Here is a 19,514-nt window from a genome sequence, read left to right as displayed (position 1 = left end):
TATAACTCCCCTGCCAATTTCGGTTCTTATTGGTGGGAAATCTTTTCTTGATGAACCTCTTGGGGTTTGACACCATCATAGCATAGTCTTCAGAAGTAAGGTCATAGTCCTCCAAGTTGAGGTCTTCTTCTTCCATCACCGCTTTGCTTTTGGACAAAAGGGCCAACGAACCCAAGCTTGAGACCATATTTTTCTACTGTAACACGATCTTTTCTTGAGATTTCAGGATGCCCACCAGTTTCGCCAAAGAGTAGGATTTGAATTGCTCATGCGCTTTAACTGTGGACACTACAGCTCTCCACTCAGACCTAAGGCCGTTCAAAAACGTAACCTTCTGCTCAATTAGCTTCCTTTCAATGTCATGTTTGATCATCTTGCTAAGAAGATGATTGAAGCGATCGAACGTTTGAGTCACGGTTTCTTCGGCTCCTTGCTTGAATTCACCAAACTCGGACAAGAGTAAGGTTTGAATGGAGTGTTCAAGATCTTCGTCCGTAGAATATAATTCTCGTAGTCTGTCCCATATTTCTTTTGCAGTTGTTCATGAACTCACCAGCCTGAAAGTATCAGATTGAAGAGCAAATCTGATTAATCTCAATGCTTTGATATTGCACTGAAATTTATCTTTTTCGTCTTGAGCAATATCTTTAACGTCTTTCAAAAGATCATTATACTCCTTCTGAGTTTTAATAATCCTTGAAGTTGCTGAATGAGCGAATGGTCCAGAAATGATTGCTTCCCAGATGAGGTATCCATTGTCCTCAAATCCTATAACATAATCTTCAAAGTGATGTGCCCAGACTTCATAATCATGGGTGTAAAGGATGGGAATCTACGTTGTTGATCCAATGTTGTTCGAAATATTAATGGGATTGGATTGCGACTCGTCCATGCTTGATCGAATAACCTGTTAAAAGATCAGACTTGTAATGTATTAAATTAGGGCAAAACAATAAATGCTGAGTTACGTCAATTATGGGATGATGGCTCAATAAATATTGATCAATGCGGAATAACCCTAATCGCAACCTTTTTCATAGAAAAGATGTGTATCAATTACACAACATCCTGCTCTGATACCAATTGATAAGTTAAAAACTAACTTGAAGATCGATTAGATCTTTATAACAGGTAAAATAATAAACAAGAAAACGTAAGAATACAAGAATGGATCAAAGTGTGTCGAATGATTGATTCAACAATCCTCAGCAGAGCTCAATAAAGAACTTCCACTGTAGAGGATTTAGGGTTTACAAGAACGATGATAAAACTTCTAAATTATTCTTTGATCAGATCTGCTTAATCGTTAACCTAATATGCATGCAAGCATATATATTTATACTAAACCCTATCAGCTCTCGGTTGGACAGGCCCAAACCGGAGTAACAAAACATGGACTAATAAACGAGCCCAATAGACGCAATACATAACAAAACCGCTACTCAACATATACCTTCCCCAGCTCAATCGTGAAAATTCCTATGTGATAAACTATTAAAACAACAAAAAAAAAAATTTTGAGTTTTGTAATTTTTCTGAAAAAGAATAATAAAAAAAAACATACTTTTCAGATAAAACATTTAGTAGGCTAAACTAAAAACTTATCAGTAAAAGGTTTAATTCGTTTTATTAAACTAGCATAACTTAAAGGACCTTTAGTGGTTAATTCTATAATACCTTAGTTTATACATCAAGGTTCTATATAATTAATATCCAATAGGCAGTTGGATGTGTGCTTTTCGCCTTACTTCCTGTTCTTTATTTGGTTGTGGGCTTAGGGCAGATTCACCCATTTAAATTGTCTGTTCGATATTAGATTATAAATAGCTAGTATAAACTAAGTGATTATAGAAAGAATTATTGTGGTTACCATTTTTACTAAAAGAAATATATGATTTACTTAAAGAATGTTTTCATCAAATATAATGAACTATTACAGTTAACTTCGTAAGTACCAAAGGAATACACTAGGGTTATATAAAATAATGATCTAACAAACAATGCGACGTGTGCTTTCTGCCTTACTTCCTGTTCCTAGTTTGGTTGTGGGCTTATGGGCAGATTCGCACAATCGATTGTCTTTTTACTCTTGATTGGATATAACTTATATCCTTTTAGTACTCATAGAAGGAATTGTAGAGTCATTTTTTCTTATCATTCACCATCATAAAATATAGGATTTTCTGGAGGAACAGGCGAAATTTTCAAAAGAACTTGCAGTTTACTTTCATAACTAAAATACTTATGAAGTCACCTGCTTAAATGCTGATCTACTCTTTCAAAATAACTTGTATTCTCAGGAAACTAGTAGACAGGTATGCGCACTGGGACGCGGAAGATGAAGTATAGTAGCTTCATGTCTTGTTTCGTTATTTACTTTTGGAGTCAATCTTTTGTGAATCATATACTTTGTAAACACTTTAATATTTATGCAATGGTTGTTTATTACTTTGATTACTATGATGCATGTGTTTTGATATTAAACATGACGTCCTATGCCCCCGAATGTTTCTGCCATTCCGGTTTGGGGTGTGACACAAATCGTCCAACCCTTCAGGTAGTACTAGAATCGGGGCCTCACATAACCTTTGCGTCAAGGTCTCGAAAGCCGACTGCTAGTCCGGGCCCCACCGAAAAGTCACATTCTTCTTGGTCAAATGGGTCAATGGCACAACAATCTTGGAGAAATCCTGGATAAATCTCCAATAATATCCTGCTAAACCCAAGAAGCTATGGATCTCAGATGCATTCTTCAGTACTTCCCACCACATTACTACCTCAACCTTGGCTAGATCAACCGAAATACCCTCCTGGTTGATAGTGTGCCCCAAAAATTGCACCTCTCGCAACCAGAAATCACACTTTGAGAACTTGGCGTATAGCTTTTCTATCCGCAGTGTCTACAGTACCTCCCTCAGATGTTGTCCATGCTGCTCCTTGGTCTTAGAATAGACCAAGATATCATCAATGAACACGATCACCGACCGATCCAGCATCGGTCTACACACCATGTTCATGAGATCCATGAATGTTGTTGGGGCATTGGTGAGCCCGAATGGCATCACCACTAACTCATAGTGCCCGTACCATGTCCTGAAAGCTATCTTTGGTATATCCTCATCCCGAATCTTCATTTGATGGTACCCTGACCAAAGATCAATCTTGGAAAACCAAGATGCATCTTGTAGCTAATCGAACAAATCATCGATCCTCAGGAGCGGATAACGATTTTCACTGTTAACTTGTTCAGCTCCCGATAATCAATACACATCCTGTGTGACCTGTCCTTATTTTTCACGAACAAGATCGGTGCTCCCCACGGGGAACTAGTTGGATGGATAAACCCTCGGTCTAGTAGCTCCTGAAGTTGCGTAGACAGCTCCTGCATTTTGGACGGAGCTAGCTGATATGGTGCTTTGGCTATCGGAGCAGAACCTGGTACCAAATCAATGTGAAACTCTACCTGCCTCGCCGTAGGCACCCCTGGAAACTCTTCGAGAAAGACATCCCGGAAATCTCGTACAAGTGGCACACTACCCAAATCTGTCGTAGGCTTAACCCTCGTATCTGATGTACGCCAAAAATCCCGAACAACCCTGATAGAGAAGTCTCCTAGCCCTCCCAGCTGAACAAAGGGTTGGCCCCTACGAGGCCCTCTCTCCATGAATAACCATTTCTCACCCACTTGGGGTTCGAACCCTCACTACCTGGCGCTCGTAATCGATAATGGCCCCATTGGCCCCCAACCAGTCCATTCTGACGATCACCTTCAGCCCTCGCAACGGTATCAAGACTAGATCAACACAAAATCTCTCCCCAAGCACATTCAGGACACAATCCCGATACACCCTCATAGCACTCACATCACAGTCATCCACAATCTCAACCTCAAGCGGGGAATCCAAAGTCCCCAGCACATCCCAGAACTTCTTGCTAAATGCAAGAGATATAAACGATCTGGTAGCACCCGAATCGAATAGAATGTGAGCCGACATACCTTTGACCAAAAAGGTCCCTATATGTGAGCACATACATACACATAATTAATACAAATCAATATCAAGCAGGAAAGATAACACACGTACCAACCACAACGTATGGCGCTGCCCGAGCCTCCTCGGTAGTCAACTGAAATGTGCGGCTCTTCACCGCTGGAGCATCAGCCTTGGCAGGGTGGCCATCTGTGATCCTAATCGTGGCGGGCATAGGCACCACCACCACTCCTCCCCCTCCCTACAACCTCGAACAACCGGCCTTTTATGGCCGGTCTGGGTGCATTGGAAACAAATCAAGCCCTTCTAGGGGCAATCCATGCTCGTGTGGCCCGGGTGACCACATATATAACATACCGGGCCCATTCCCCCAACAAGCTTCACCATGAGATCTACCACACTTGGCACACCGGCTACGGCCCTGATGTCCCTTACCGGAAGAATCCAAAGTCTTAGGCTTTTTAGCCTGACCTACTACTGTCTGTGCCTGCTCTGGTTTCCACTTGGTGCGGAACTCCAATTGCATTTCTCACTCACGGGCCTTCTCCACCATCTCGTTCAGGGTTTTGCACCCTGTAAATCTCACAAACGCCTAGATATAATCCCTTAACATGGAATAATACCTCTTCGTCTACATGTCCTCATATGTAGCATACTGTGGGATCAACAATGCGCATTCCCAAAACTTGGCGGTGATCTCTGCCACAGTCTCGGTGGTCTGCTGGAGCTCCTGGAACTCCCTCACTAATCGTTGCACCTTAATAGGTGGTGCAAACTCCAAATCAAAGAGTCTAACGAACTATGCCCATGTCATCTTTGTTGGATAAGGTTTCTAAGTCCATAACTATTTCGGGTGTGTACTTGACCCGACCCGGCATGGTCCATTTGGGTTGCATGGCACCATGCAATTGGATAGACAAAATGAGAGAAATAACACTTGGAGGTTATTAATATATTATAAGTTCTAATATATTAATAATATTATTTGATTAGTTTGATCAAAGAATTAATTTGGAATTAATTAAGTGATCAAAGGATAACTAATTAAATATATGGTTGATTATGTAAATCATTCATATCTTGTATAGTGGGCTAAGAGGCTCCATGGATTATCAAGTTGGGTTCTACCCATAGGATGCTCCATGGATGCTCCATGGGAGTTACAAACCCATGGGTCATGGAAATGAAGAGTCATGACACATTAGGGTTTACATGGTGTAACCCTAGATGTGTCAACACTATATAAGAGTCCCATTCTCCACCAAAATCGGTTAGACATAAGAAACTAGAGTGCTTGGCCGATTTGAAGAAGTGTGTGTTATCTCAAGAGTCTTTCCAAGAGCATTTGGTGTTGTGTGAAGCATTTGAGGCATCACACTTGGGGTGCTAGGCTCACAAGGTTTCAAGGAACATAAGCAACAACAAGGTAAGTTATTCTATCTATCATTCAAGTTAAAATTGTTCCCCATGTATGCTAGATAGGAATATAACCTTGGAAATTCAACTTTGCATGATAATTAGACAAACATAGATCCAAGGTTATTAGGGTTGCATGTACACTTAGGAAGTGTTAGAATGCTCAAAAACCCATCAATCTTAGCCACACTGGCTGCTCCCACCTGGTTGGTCACCTCTCCCCACCAATCCCGGGCTCGAACCCTCAACATACACGAAGCAAAACCCACTTTTGTCGCATCAGGGCAGGAGCTCGTATGTTGGGCATTATCTATGTCCACCACCCAGTGTCAGCTAATTATGGGGACCCTGACCCCGAAGAACTCCGGCGCCCCGTACTCCTTGAACTCCTTGAATGAGAGAGTTCAGGCACCGACCTAGCCCGCACCAATCTCGGTTTTGAATGCCCTAAGCCTCTCCTCCATAATCTCCATCATCCCTTCCTTGACCATCCCAAAAATCAATGGGGTAGTGTCAATAATGCCCCTCGTAACCTCGGCTGCAATAAGCTTGCGTTGCCTCTCATCAATGGGCTCAGTAGTGTCACCCGACCTTGACCCGGATCCTGATCCTAATCCTGATCCCCCTGCTCCAAACCGTGTCACCACCATTCTGATTTAAAATACCACAAGACAGAACGGTCAAAATGTCCAAAAAGGGGATCTTCCCACACCAGTTCTCTTTCGAGCTTCCAGATCTAACATTAGTTTGGGTACATGTCCTGTGCTTTCAGTATTACGGGCCCAATACTACCTTCTACACCTACCTGTACCTTCCTTAAGGCTCTACCTGATAACTCTAATTCATCCCAGAACAAAACATATCTCACAGGCTACCGCATATCTCAAATCCTAGGCTATCCTAAGATTTGCTCCATCCATATCAAACCAGAACTCAATCATAACAGGTTGCCTTAAGCATGCAAATTATACACAGAATAGGATCAAATAGACCTTCGAATAATAGATTTTACCCTAGGACCACAACCAGACAAGGAACAGGAAATAAGGCCAAATCAATCCTTCTAAATCTATAAGCTCCTAACCGTATACAATTTTAAAAGCATACACATAGCAAAATCCATCAGACTATCATAATCCAAATATCAGTATCACATGGCTAACATATTGGGGAACCACTTACTTGAGGTCGACCAATCACGCGCATTGCATTCTCCTCTTTTCCATTTTAAGAAATGCTAACTTTGATTTTTGAAATCAATTTTACCATTTCCTTAGTTTGAGTCCTGACACACCCAAGAGTGTGCCCAAATCCCTCAAGCCAAGGCTCCGATACCAACTTGTAACGACCCAAATTTTTAAACAAATTTTTCATTTTTAATTAACTAAAACATTCCCATAAAATATAAAGTAACAATGACAATTGTTTTCAAAACCCACAACATTAACATTTTATTTCAAACATCAGAGTGTCCCATTAAATCAAATGGTAAAGATTTCATGTCGCGCCATCAAACCTTGCCCTTTCCCTTAGACTCAGATGTACCTGAAACAAATCGACAAACTGTAAGCTAATGCTTAGTGAGTTCCCCAAAGCATACCCCACATAATCCACATGACCATATAAACCACATCAATCATATAAGCAACCTAAGCCATGCATAAAGACCTATAAGGATGCCATGGAAACCCTCCAAGGTCCTACTTCGGGTGCCACTGGAATGTGGTCTTAACCCACTGCCATGGGAACCCCACATGGTATTAACTGCTTGCCATGGGAACCACCGCATGGTCTTCCCTAACATATAATTATTATACAGACTAAATACACAAGCATACTAATATGCCATGGGAACCTTCCAAGGTCTTACATTGAATGCCATGGAAACCCCCGCATGGTCTTAGTCTACTGCCACAGGAACCCCCCGGGGTCTTCCATACAAATGTCCTACCGACATACCACATAATCAACTAACAATCCACATACCATATATAATGGGCCGGCCTTGGTGCCTTCGACCCATTGGTATGGTGAGGAGACTCGCCTCTCAAAAATGCTAAACTTATAAGATAAGATCAGATAAGTCCCAACGCGCAGCACCAACTCAACTGCTTACAATCATCATGTGACTGGTTTTGTCAAAATTCTGAAATACCAAAAATACCCTCAATGTCAAACTTTGTCAACCGTGGTCAAAGTCCAAGTCAACAGTCAAGGTCAACAATCCATGTTGACCCCAACTCATCGAGTGCATCTAGCAACTTGTCGAGTGCCTTCAGAGTCCAGAAAACTGGGACAAACCCTAGCCAACTCACCGAGTTGTCTCATCAACTCGTCGAGTTCACTCAATATCCAATAGACGGGGAAACCTGATCCAACTCGTCGAGTTACCAGAGCAACTCATCTAGTTTTCCCCATGTTTGCACATTCAGATGATGCGTTGATTGCAAGGACTCTAGGGCTTAGATGTGAAATCTAAAGGTGTCTAGAAGGATAAAGTTTCCAACTTTATCCCCTAGAACCACTCTGAATGCTCTGAAGCCCTTAACAAAGGTTGGAAAGCTCAAAAGCTTATCCATATGGTTCAAGACTCTAGGGATCTGGAATCCCCCCTTTCCAGAAGAGTTTCTAATCCTCAAACATTCCAAAGAGTGAGACTTTATGGACATGCATGTCCAGTGCATGTCTTGAAGTCAAAATGGCCTAAGAGGGAAAATATACCCTAAAATCCTTGCATGGCATCCATGCTTGACCAAAAGCTAGATCTGGTCCACTATGGGACCATTTTGCCCTGGAGATTCATAAAGTTGCAAACTTTACGAACCCCATGCATGCAATCAACAAGAATGATAGGAAATGAAGAGTAAACTCAAGATCTAGCCACAGTCTAAGATAAAAATTGAATCTTGAGTGCTTACAACAGTCCACAAGATGGTCAAGCTCAAGAGTGAGGGCTTTGTTTGTTAGATCTTCTCCTTCTTCTCATTATCTTCTTCTTCTTAAGCTCCACAAGTCACTCTAGCTCACAATATGAGAGATATTGGAGATTAGGGTCTTACACTGACGTTCTTAGGGTTTGGAGGCTGATGGAAGGCCGGCCTCAAGGTTTTCAGGAGATTATATAGGGTGCAAACCCTAAAAATTAGGGTTTCTCCTTTACAATGCCTACTCGTCGAGTTGGGCCTTCCAACTCGTCGAGTAGATCCTAAATTCTACGTCCCACAATTGATCTCTACTCGACGATTTGGAGCTCCCCAACTCGTCGAGTTCCACTCCAAAGCCCTAAAATTCAAAAAAGTAATTGGTACCTGAAACGAGTGTTACACAAACCTTGATTTTTCCCTTATTCATACATACAACTCTTAAATAAAATTGTTTAAAAAAGGAAAGGATAAGCACAAAGCTTAGTGAATTTCAACACAACATCATATCAAGATAATATATCTTACTTCTACCATACAAGTACATCTATCATGCTATCAAGTAATAACCTAACATACCTCACAGATAAATAAACACTTTCATACAATACATGTTAGTTTAAGAACACATCAATATACGAGCATTCCTTGAGGACTTCGTATTTCTACATTCGGTCCATAGACTCAGTGACACCACCTTCGGTCCATTGATTCGGTGTCACCGCCTTCGGTCCATTGAGTCGACACGATGGCCTTCAGTCAAACAACTCGACCTTACAACCTTCATCCCAATATACCATATATAATCAATACAAGCCATTCAATATAGTACTAATCATACATGTCCTAATAACTCACACATGCTAAAGCAAGAGTACAGAACATTAATGTCATGTAGTGAGGAACGCAACTCAAGTCACACGTGAATCACAAGAGCAAGCACCTGAGCTCCAATAATCAAAGTACTCCCTTCTTCTATATATAAGTGTTTTAAAGTGTTAATAAACACTACTTAACCCTTGAATCAACTGATACATCCCTAAGTTTGTTTTCAGCTTTTTACACAAAAACTGGAGTCTATTCAAGATCTTTTTCCCTCCCTTAATCCCTTTTAATCAAGAATATAAAGTCATATTCAGGAAGTTCACCTTATTACCTTTCTAGGGATATATTATACCCAGTCTAATTATTTTTTATATGATTAATTATTACAAAACTACATATCAATCCAGCTTATTCAAAATTGTTTGATAGTGAAAATACCAGTTAGAGTTTGTATTGTATTCCATGCCTTTATATAATACAACTGGTTTTGAACATGTACCCAAAGGACCCCTATACTATGAGAATACATACACAATACAAACAAACAAATAAATATTCTAACACTCCTCCTCAATTTGAGCGAGAGGTTCACAATGCTTAAATTGTTTCTAAAATCAAGGAATAGTTGTATGGGAAGTCCTTTGGTGAAAATGTTAGCTAACTAATGAGTGGATGTAACATGCAAAATATGAACCTGTCTAATGGTAACACGTTCCTTAACAAAGTGTAAGTCTATTTCCACAAGTTTGGAACTTTGGTGTTGAACAGGGTTAGAAGCTAGGTACATGGCACTCACATTGTCGCAGAACATAACAGTAGTTCAAATTAAGGGGAAAGAGAGTTCACAGAGGATATTGTGAAGCCATGAAACTTCAGCAGACATGAAACCTATCGTTGGATTACCTTCTATTTGTCTGCTATCGAAGGCTTTGTCAGATCTTAGTTGGCTTTGGTAACGAAGGCTTTTATACTTAAATTTCAAAAATCTTAATAAGATTATTCTAAATGATTTAGTTTGAGGCTTATAGGTTCTTAAATTCGATCTCGATTCTTTATGTGCAGCTTGTGTACAAGGAAAGCAATATCGACAAGGACATCCAGTAACCATCGACTCGAAGATTATTGAACCACTTGAGCTTTTCCATATTGATTTATGTGGACCTTCAACAATTGAATCAATTGATGAGAAGAATTATATTTTGGTTACTGTAGATGATTTCTCACGCTTTACTTCGGTTCAAGGTTTTAAAAGGCGTGAGGCGTGGCGTGGCGGCAAGGCCAAGCCTCAAGCTTAACGAGTTATGGCGAGCCATGACGTTTTTCAAGACGTGATGTAAGGCGGCGATTTTGTATTAATTTTTAATTATATTACCGCATAAATATAAATTTATATCAAATATACCTAGTTTTTAGAAGTGTTATATCAACAACTAATAACAAAAAGTTAATAAAAAACACAATACTTGTATGTCCGAATAGAAAAGGTATAAAAAAGAGCAAAAAAACGTGCCTCAAACGAAAAAACACGCGCCATAACGCGCCATGGCACGCCATATCACGTCTTGCCACGCGCACGCCTAACAGCAATGTTATGAAACTTTTCGTAACGGCGACGCCGCGCCTCACGCCATGGCGCGCCTTGGCGCCCGCCATGGCGCGCCTTTTAGAACCCTGCTTCGGTTTATTTTCTCAAGCAAAAATCAAAGCCCTTTCTTGTATGTACAATAAGAAAATTTCAGGGACCTTTTTGCAAACTATATATTTTTCCGTAACTATTAATTTATTATGATTTCATTTACAAAACAAATATTAATCATGTGAGTAATAAAGGTGTTTAATTTCATCATAAATGGGCGGTTATAGAATGTGTAGTATAATACAATCACTCTACAGCCAATTTGATGGCACTTGAGACTAGAATTCAAGAAAGAAAACCCCTCACATTCTAGTACTTTTGTCTCGTTTCTTGCTACATAGAAGGTCAAATGCAAGTCGTTCTTAGGTTCGACGATCTTGAAGAATCGTTCCAAACTGTTGTATCCTAGGAAACAAATACCCGATAGCGGACAGATTTGTTTTATGGACAATATGTTAAACACATGCCTCAGCTTTTGCTAATTTTTTGTTTCGTTTTCGTTTATCCATGTTATAGTTCCATGCATATAGAAGAAGCATCGATTGGAAACCAAATAAAACAAAACATCGTTCACAAGCTTTATGATATATCCATCAGAGGGGTTCTCAACTTGCCATCGGTGGCCATCCGAGAAAGTTCTTTGTCATCACCAGGCGTTGGGTTTGTGTTGAGTGATAAAAATGCAAGCAAACAGTGAACGGTGTAAGGGTATGGGAGTAATGTTTATTATGGGGGAGAAAGGAATGAAGGGAACATATGTCGGTGGTGAACAATAGTGGTGCACTACTAGAAACTTGGGTCTTAGAGATGGACAAATCCGTCGTTGTTCCGTCACTAAATGTTGTTTGTGATGGATCATCGACGGATATAGTCCATAGATAATTAAAACGTGGCTAATGACCTAGCGAGTGTTTTAGCGACGGATCGAATTTTCCTTGCGACAATTTTAGCGACAAAATATCCATCGCCAAATGGTCACTCCATGCATTGGCGACCAAATTTACGTCGCTGTTCTGTCGCAAATTTCCTTTTTTTCTGTAGCTAATCCCTTGCAAAATTTATACATTAATTTTTTTTCTGCCGCTGATCCGTCGCAAACTTTAGACATGATTTTTTTCGATAGCTAATCCCTCGCAAAACTCATACATTAATTTATTTTTTTTCCGTCACTGATCCGTCGCAAACTTTAGACATGAATTTTTTCATAGCTAATCCCTCGTAAAATTCATACATTAATTTATTTTTCCCTCGCTGATGCGTCGCAAACATGAAATATCATGTTTTTTTTATTTTGATTCTAAAACAAAAAATACTACAATCATCAAATTATTATACAAAAAACATCAAATAATGATACAACCAAACATTATAATATCAAAACTATAATAGTTTACCAAACTATCATTCAAAAAACACCCAAAAACAAAACTGTACACATAACATCAAACTCTCAACGGTTCAGAATATTTTAACAGCAAGAAATCCAAAGTATGCAAAAGAGGTACAAACAGTAAAAAGTTTAACCTTCAAAATAAGCATCGGGAAATGAGTTTTCACAAAACATAACTTCAAAATAACATTTAGCTTCTCTCTTCATTTCATGTTCATCCAATCATCTTCAGTTCTCATTCCTATAAAACATTATTCAAAACAATCAAAATCATCAAATACAAATGGTTACCAAGTCATTCAAAAACATCAAATACCAATGGTTAACATCATATTACCTCTAATTTTCAATTTCCCATCATATTTTGCAAGGTTGCATACATCTTCTCCATTGCTTTGTATTTTGCATCAAGTTTTTGTTGTTTGGCATCTATTTTTGCAGCTTTGGCATCCATTTCCTCACGCATTTGTTGATGTTTAGCTTCCATTTCTGCAGCTTTAGCATCCATTTCCCCACGCATCTCGTTTCGTACACATTCATAGACAACCTAAAGTACAATGCCATGATAGGAAAATTTGTAAGTAAGATACCATGATAGGAAATTTTTTTAAAGTAAAAAATTAAACGAACCTCTTGGGATGTTATTGTATTAGATGTTCCTTCCAAAAAGCTCGTTGGATCAGACACGGATCTGAATCCATATATTCTTCCTTTCTTGACTCCTCCGGAAACATCACACCATGTTTCACTGTCCAAGAGGGGGTGGCAACTAGTATCATCACCAAACTTAGCCACCATAGATCTTTCATAAGCCTCCTATTATAGCAAAAAAAAAGAAAAAAAGAAAGAAAAAACAAAAACATTAAAGAAGGATTGGAATGGTTCATTCCATTCCACTAAAATCATAATCAAGGAATGGAATGAACCACTTCATAAGCCTTCTATTAATTAATACTCAAACTTTGATAAACCATTTTTTTGATTCTTATCTAATCAAGCTTTGCATAAAGATAACTACTACTTACAAAATACTTAATTACAACTAGGCAGAGGATCTATGTTCTTGTCTCTCTGAGTATTATCTGATTAAAGAATATTGAGAGTACCACCTAAATACTTTAATCTGAAAGTGTTTAACACAATTCTCAGAATTTCCAAGCATTTCTATACCCAAATTTCTAACATGTTAATGACTATTTACCTTTCACTAGCAATGTAGCTCGATTTCGGTCTCTTTTTTGTATTAATTCATACGAAACACCCATTTGTAGTTTACCAGATTAAATTGTGTTCCATTAATATGTTAAAAAAACATCAAAACAACACCTTAGATGTTTTATTCACTGTAGGAGTCCATAAGAACATTATAACAAGGTAGTAACACAACCAGCATGAACTGCTACAAAGCAGAGTGCAACCAATATTCTAATTTTTTATCGGCTATATTCTTACTGGTTTTTAAACATATATGGTGGTTGTCGTTTAGTTAAATGGTGTGGTGATTGTATCTTGTAGGGAGTTGCATTGTGGTTCAATTTAGTTATTTTGTCTTTGTTTCATTTGGATTAGAACACTTGTAGCTATTAAGCACATAGTTAAATTGCTTGTTTTGGAAGTTAATATATGTGTTAATTCAATGATGCTCATCTGAACAAGATTTCTTTGTTTTTTATGATATGTTAATCATTTATCAGCCTCATTGTGTTAATGAAATCATTCGGATAATTAGTTATAAGGGAGATTGTTGAGTGTACCCCATATGAAAATAAATATAATAAAGAAATTTAGAAAATAAAGCTATGGCTAAAATTATCATTTTACTAAGGGTCAAACCCATATGAAAATAAATATAATAAAGAAATTTAGAAAATAAAGCTATGACTAAAATTATCATTTTACTGAGGGTCAATCGAATCTTTCAAACGACATACAACTTAGGGGTGGAAATCAAAAAAAAAAAAATGGAACATCCAAATGAAAAAAGAACAACAGATATGAAACTTGCAAATCGGCTCAAATCCATAAACCAGACCGACCATCCAAATAAAAAAAGAACGATAGGATGAAACTTGCAAATTGCCTCAAATTACATGGATGATTTATGTAATAGAAAACATGATCAGTCACTAAACCAAAAAACGGAACATTTCTCATGTTTGGTTAACCAAAAAAAATCAAAATATACAAAAGGAAACTATTTGCAGGAAATTAACTATTGACCACCAATGCATTGCACAGATTTACATTTAATATATACATAGCAAAGTATATAGCAAATCATCGAAAAGAAAATTATTCAATGTTTGCTAATTGGAGGTTCTTTATATGTTGCTTTAATTTCGATGTTTGCTAATTTGGAGGTTCTTTATATGTTGCTTTAATTGTTTGTAGGTTCGATTTTCGGAGAGAATTAACAAACAAATGGTAAATTATATTTTCCAATATATTGTGTTTTACTTGTAACATAACATGTTTCCAAAATGAAACGAATTGCCGAAAAAAACTATTTCGTCATCACCGTTTTGCACGGGTACAAATTTATAGTTGAATTACATAATAAAAAATTTAGAGTTGCCTGAATCGGATCGGCGTCAGCAACCGATTATTTAGAATGGAGAAACAATCACATCCAACTTAAGTTGTGCATACGAACTTCTAGCGTTTTTTAACACCCTTAACAACTGCACCAGGTGAGGCATGTATTCCACTATCGGCTTCAATGACAGGATAAGCAGCGAATTGTGCTATGCCGCACATTCCCTTCTTGTCAGGAATTCCACGGTGTAGTTTGTAGTATCCTTTGTCTCCCCACTCTTCTCCCCACGAGTTCTTCAATATCCAGTACTTGGTTCCATCCGGGTCTGTACCATATCCAACTGCTAGCGTTGAATGCAAAACTGTCGTCTCGCATGGTCCTTGCACAATTCCCTGTTAAATTATTTAGCTTAGTTACCTTATCATACATATATATATATATAGTGAAATATGAAAGAATGTAGAATTTGTTTTTAAAGTAATAATAAGTTACCTCTTTATATAACGCTAAATTATCTCCCCATGACGTTGAAACAGCTACAGGTTGGTGTGCAACTGCTTTCAATAGATGCTCATCAGTTTCGTCCCTAGGGACGTCTTGATATCCATGAATTTCTACGGCGATATCTTTCGCCTGTCATAATTGGAAAAGTTGACACAAACACATGCATATGCATGCAAATTTTAATTAATCCCTCGATATAATTAATAAATGCACGTGAAATAAACAATTAATTAATTAATATCGATGCATTACCTTTTGTAATGTGCAAGTCTCAACTACAGGTTTGTAAGGGTAGTTCTTCTCGGTAGTTAGACCTCCATTATTGGCGATGTATTTGAAAGAATCTTGAGGTGAGCCTCCGTTACATCCGCCCACATTTGCACAGTCGATAATTTCTTTTGGTGATAATTCTATTAACTCGCCATTTATGATTGAATGTATTCCTTCTACGGAATCCACTGTTGGAAAAGCATAGCAACTCCCTGCATGCAGTACGTATGTTTAATATTACAAATTTCAACGATGCATCGATCAAATCCTTAATTAATTATCTTGCTTTTTTTTTAATTGAAAAGAACCATGCACGTTTGTTTATATAAGTTGCAAAAAGAATTAAAAAAAAGTGTAGGCCGGTGTTACGTACCACACATTCCTTGATTCTTGACACGGGTAACTGCATTATGGTTTCTCCAGTCCATCTCGGCAGGGACGTCAGTGACGTTACGATACTTGAAATCCCAATAAAAGGTGTCCTTGCTTGGAGTAGCCTCTCTCCCGTCTTTTGCCGGGCAACCGCCATCTTTTGCCGGGCAACCGCCATCCTTCGCCGGGCAACTGCCACCGGGGCAACCACCACCTGGACAACCACCGTCCTTCGCCGGGCAACTGCCGCCCGGGCAACCGCCGTCCTTCGCCGGGCAACCGCCACCAGGACAACCACCGTCCTTCGCCGGGCAACCACCGCCCGAGCAACCATCGTCCTTCGCCGGGCAACCGCCACCCGAGCAACCACCGTCCTTTGCCGGGCAACCGCCGCCCGAACAACCGCCATCCTTCGCCGGGCAACCGCCGCCCGAACAACCATCGTCCTTCGCCGGGCAACCGCCGCCCGAACAACCATCGTCCTTCGCCGGGCAACCGCCGCCCGAGCAACCACCGTCCTTCGCCGGGCAACCGCCGTCCTTTGCCGGGCAACCGCCACCCGAACAACCACCGTCCTTCGCCGGGCAACCGCCACCCGAGCAACCACCGTCCTTTGCCGGGCAACCGCCGCCCGAGCAACCACCGTCCTTCGCCGGGCAACCGCCGCCCGAGCAACCACCGTCCTTCGCCGGGCAACCGCCGCCCGAGCAACCACCGTCCTTCGCCGGGCAACCGCCACCCGAGCAACCACCGTCCTTCGCCGGGCAACCGCCACCAGAACAACCACCGTCCTTTGCCGGGCAACTGCCGCCTGGGCAACCTCCGTCCGCCGCCGGGCAACCACCGCCTGAGCAGCCTCCGTCCTTTGCCGGGCAACCGCCGCCGGGGCAACCGCCATCTTTCGCCGGGCAACCTCCGCCTGAGCAACCGCCGTCCTTCGCCGGGCAACCACCGTCGGGGCAACCACCGTCTGTGTTATCTATTGGTTTGAAAATAGTGTCTGTATCTTTTGCCGGGCAACCGCCTCCGGGGCAACCGCCACCCGCACAACCGCTGTCCTTTGCTGGGCAACCGCCGTCCTTAGCCGGGCAACCACCGCCCGGGCAGCAACCACTGTCCGCTGGACAACCACCGGCTGGGCAACCACCGTCTTTTGCCGGGCAACCACCGCCCGGGCAGCAACCACTGTCTGCTGGGCAACCACCGGCCGGGCAACCGCCGTCTTTTGCTGGGCAACCACCGCCCGGGCAGCAACCACTATCCGCTGGGCAACCACCGGCCGGGCAACCACCGCCAGGGCAGCAACCACTGTCCGCTGGGCAACCACCGCCAGGGCAACAACCACTATCCGCTGGGCAACCACCGGCGGGGCAACCGCCGTCCTTTGCCGGGCAACCACCGCCCGGGCAGCAACCACTATCCGCTGGGCAACCACCTGCGGGGCAACCGCCGTCCTTTGCCGGGCAACCACCGCCCGGGCAGCAACCACTGTCCGCTGGGCAACCACCGGCGGGGCAACCGCCGTCCTTTGCCGGGCAACCACCGCCCGGGCAGCAACCACTGTCCGCTGGGCAACCACCGGCGGGGCAACCGCCGTCCTTTGCCGGGCAACCACCGCCCGGGCAGCAACCACTGTCCGCTGGGCAACCACCGGCCGGGCAACCGCCGTCCTTTGCCGGGCAACCACCGCCCGGGCAGCAACCACTGTCCGCTGGGCAACCACCGGCCGGGCAACCGCCGTCCTTTGTTGGGCAACCACCGCCAGGGCAGCAACCACTGTCCGCTGGGCAACCGCCGTCCTTTGCTGGGCAACCACCACCCGGGCAGCAACCACTGTCCGCTGGACAACCACCGGCCGGGCAACCGCCGTCCTTTGCCGGGCAACCACCGCCTGGGCAGCAACCACTGTTCGCTGGGCAACCACCACCCGGGCAACCGCCGTCCTTTGCCGGGCAACCACCGCCAGGGCAGCAACCACTGTCCGCTGGGCAACCACCTCCCGGACAACCGCCATCCTTTGCCGGGCAAGGATTGGGAGGGGCACCCTTAAATCCTGTAAACTTGCTCTGTATCTCCTCGCGAGTCATCCCTGCAAACCTGTTCAGCTCTAATTTAAATCCCAAGTTGGCCTTGTTTGTCTTGTGAACATGTTCTAGTCTAGACTTGAACGTGTTGTACTGTTTCCTTTTCGCTTCAAGGCTTATTTCCTCCAACTTGTGGTGGCTCCTCCATCTTTCAAACATAGCCTCCCTGCCCTCTTCCGTATGAACCTCCTTGTCGTCATATGTGAACCCCTGCACAACCCCCAAACAACAAACCAATGTAACTACGATTGAAATCAAAATTAATTTGCTCCTTTCCATTTCTTGCTTCTCTAACTTTGGAGTCGAAGTTAATTATGAGATTAAGAATGGCATGCAACTCGGATTTTATAGCTACACAGCTTCAGTGGATGAGAGGTCACAAATACAGTATACCCATGAAACACGTACGGTCAATTAACAATAACAAATCTGGTCATACAACTACCATACACGTGGCGTTTCGTGATACTTTTTAGTGCATATATACCTAGTCAAATCCAAATTAAATCATTTGTTATGAATTTTTTTTTTCTTTTCCGAAAACTTTCCGGCATTTATTGTTCAAAAGGCAAGCAAGATGCTAGGCTTGAGGGGCGGATCTGTAGTTTAATAAAAGGCATGCATGAATACCCTTAAACTTTTACAAGAAGTGTTATTCAATATTTTAAATAATTAGTAAATACTAATTTTGCATACCTTCGTCTAAATACTTGTATACCCTAAGTGGAAATTGTTAGTTTATATCAATATATTCTAGAACCTATACGGCACCATTCAAGATATCAAAATTTTGAAGTCTAGATTGTTATATCGAAAATTTGAAGTCTTTCCATCTAGAGATACAGATTTTAATTTTAATTGTTAAAATCTCGATTGGAGTATATTTTAATATCAAAAAGCTAACAATGATAAAACCAAACAAATAAATTTAAAGTTTATCTCATTGGAGTATCGTATAAAATCGTCTCCAAAATTCTCTCAAGCTATACCAGATATGTTTTGCGATCGATTATTTTGCATGTTCAAAATATTTTCATTAACGGAAGGCAAATAATAAACGTGCCACTTATCATTTATTAGAAAATTGCTTCAAGCAAAGCTAAAAATATAAAATAAAAACGTTTGTTCTCAAGGTAGATATCAAAGTATAAATAACACTTAGAAATGAAGTTTGGTATGTTTTTGGACTGTTGGGCATGTCATAGGTTATGCTAGGGTTCTCTGAAGAAATATTTGGTCATCCATAAAATATGCATTAACTTTTTTATCCGGACTCCAAACCATGCTCAATTATTGCCTACATTCATGTTTTGACATGAAGAAAACATTAAAATAATATAATTTAAGATTTAGGAAAGAGATTAATAAGTGACTTAATGGATCACTTAATATGATTTCAATACACCTTTTGATGCTTTTAGGTAATACTTGAGTTCCAAAATCATTCTTGAAGAGGAAGAACAATGTTAGAGTTACAAGCTTTTATATACCTTAATTAAGGTGAGTTACAAAGAACACACATCCCTACTTACTACTTTCCATGTTTTTAAAAGCTGCTTCTTATATGA

The 19,514-nt window shown here is 41.1% G+C and overlaps 1 protein-coding gene across 1 annotated transcript; it reads right to left on the bottom strand.

The window, feature by feature from the left end:
- Positions 1-14,608: 14,608 nt before the first annotated feature.
- LOC145092921 (uncharacterized) lies at positions 14,609-18,248 on the bottom strand. Its single transcript, XM_079030919.1, has 4 exons — positions 15,864-18,248; positions 15,473-15,702; positions 15,209-15,349; positions 14,609-15,108 (listed from the first exon to the last, which is right to left on the bottom strand). The coding sequence occupies exons 1-4, from the start codon at positions 18,223-18,225 to the stop codon at positions 14,836-14,838; spliced, it is 3,006 nt and encodes a 1,001-aa protein (XP_078887045.1). The 5' UTR covers positions 18,226-18,248; the 3' UTR covers positions 14,609-14,835.
- Positions 18,249-19,514: the final 1,266 nt, after the last annotated feature.

Source organism: Lactuca serriola, chromosome 3, assembly GCF_051521515.1.
Source record: "Lactuca serriola cultivar US96UC23 chromosome 3, Lser_US96UC23_V15, whole genome shotgun sequence".
Taxonomy (NCBI): domain Eukaryota; kingdom Viridiplantae; phylum Streptophyta; class Magnoliopsida; order Asterales; family Asteraceae; genus Lactuca; species Lactuca serriola.
Note: the sequence above shows the minus strand (reverse complement) of the source record. Positions and strands in the feature narration are given on the sequence as shown.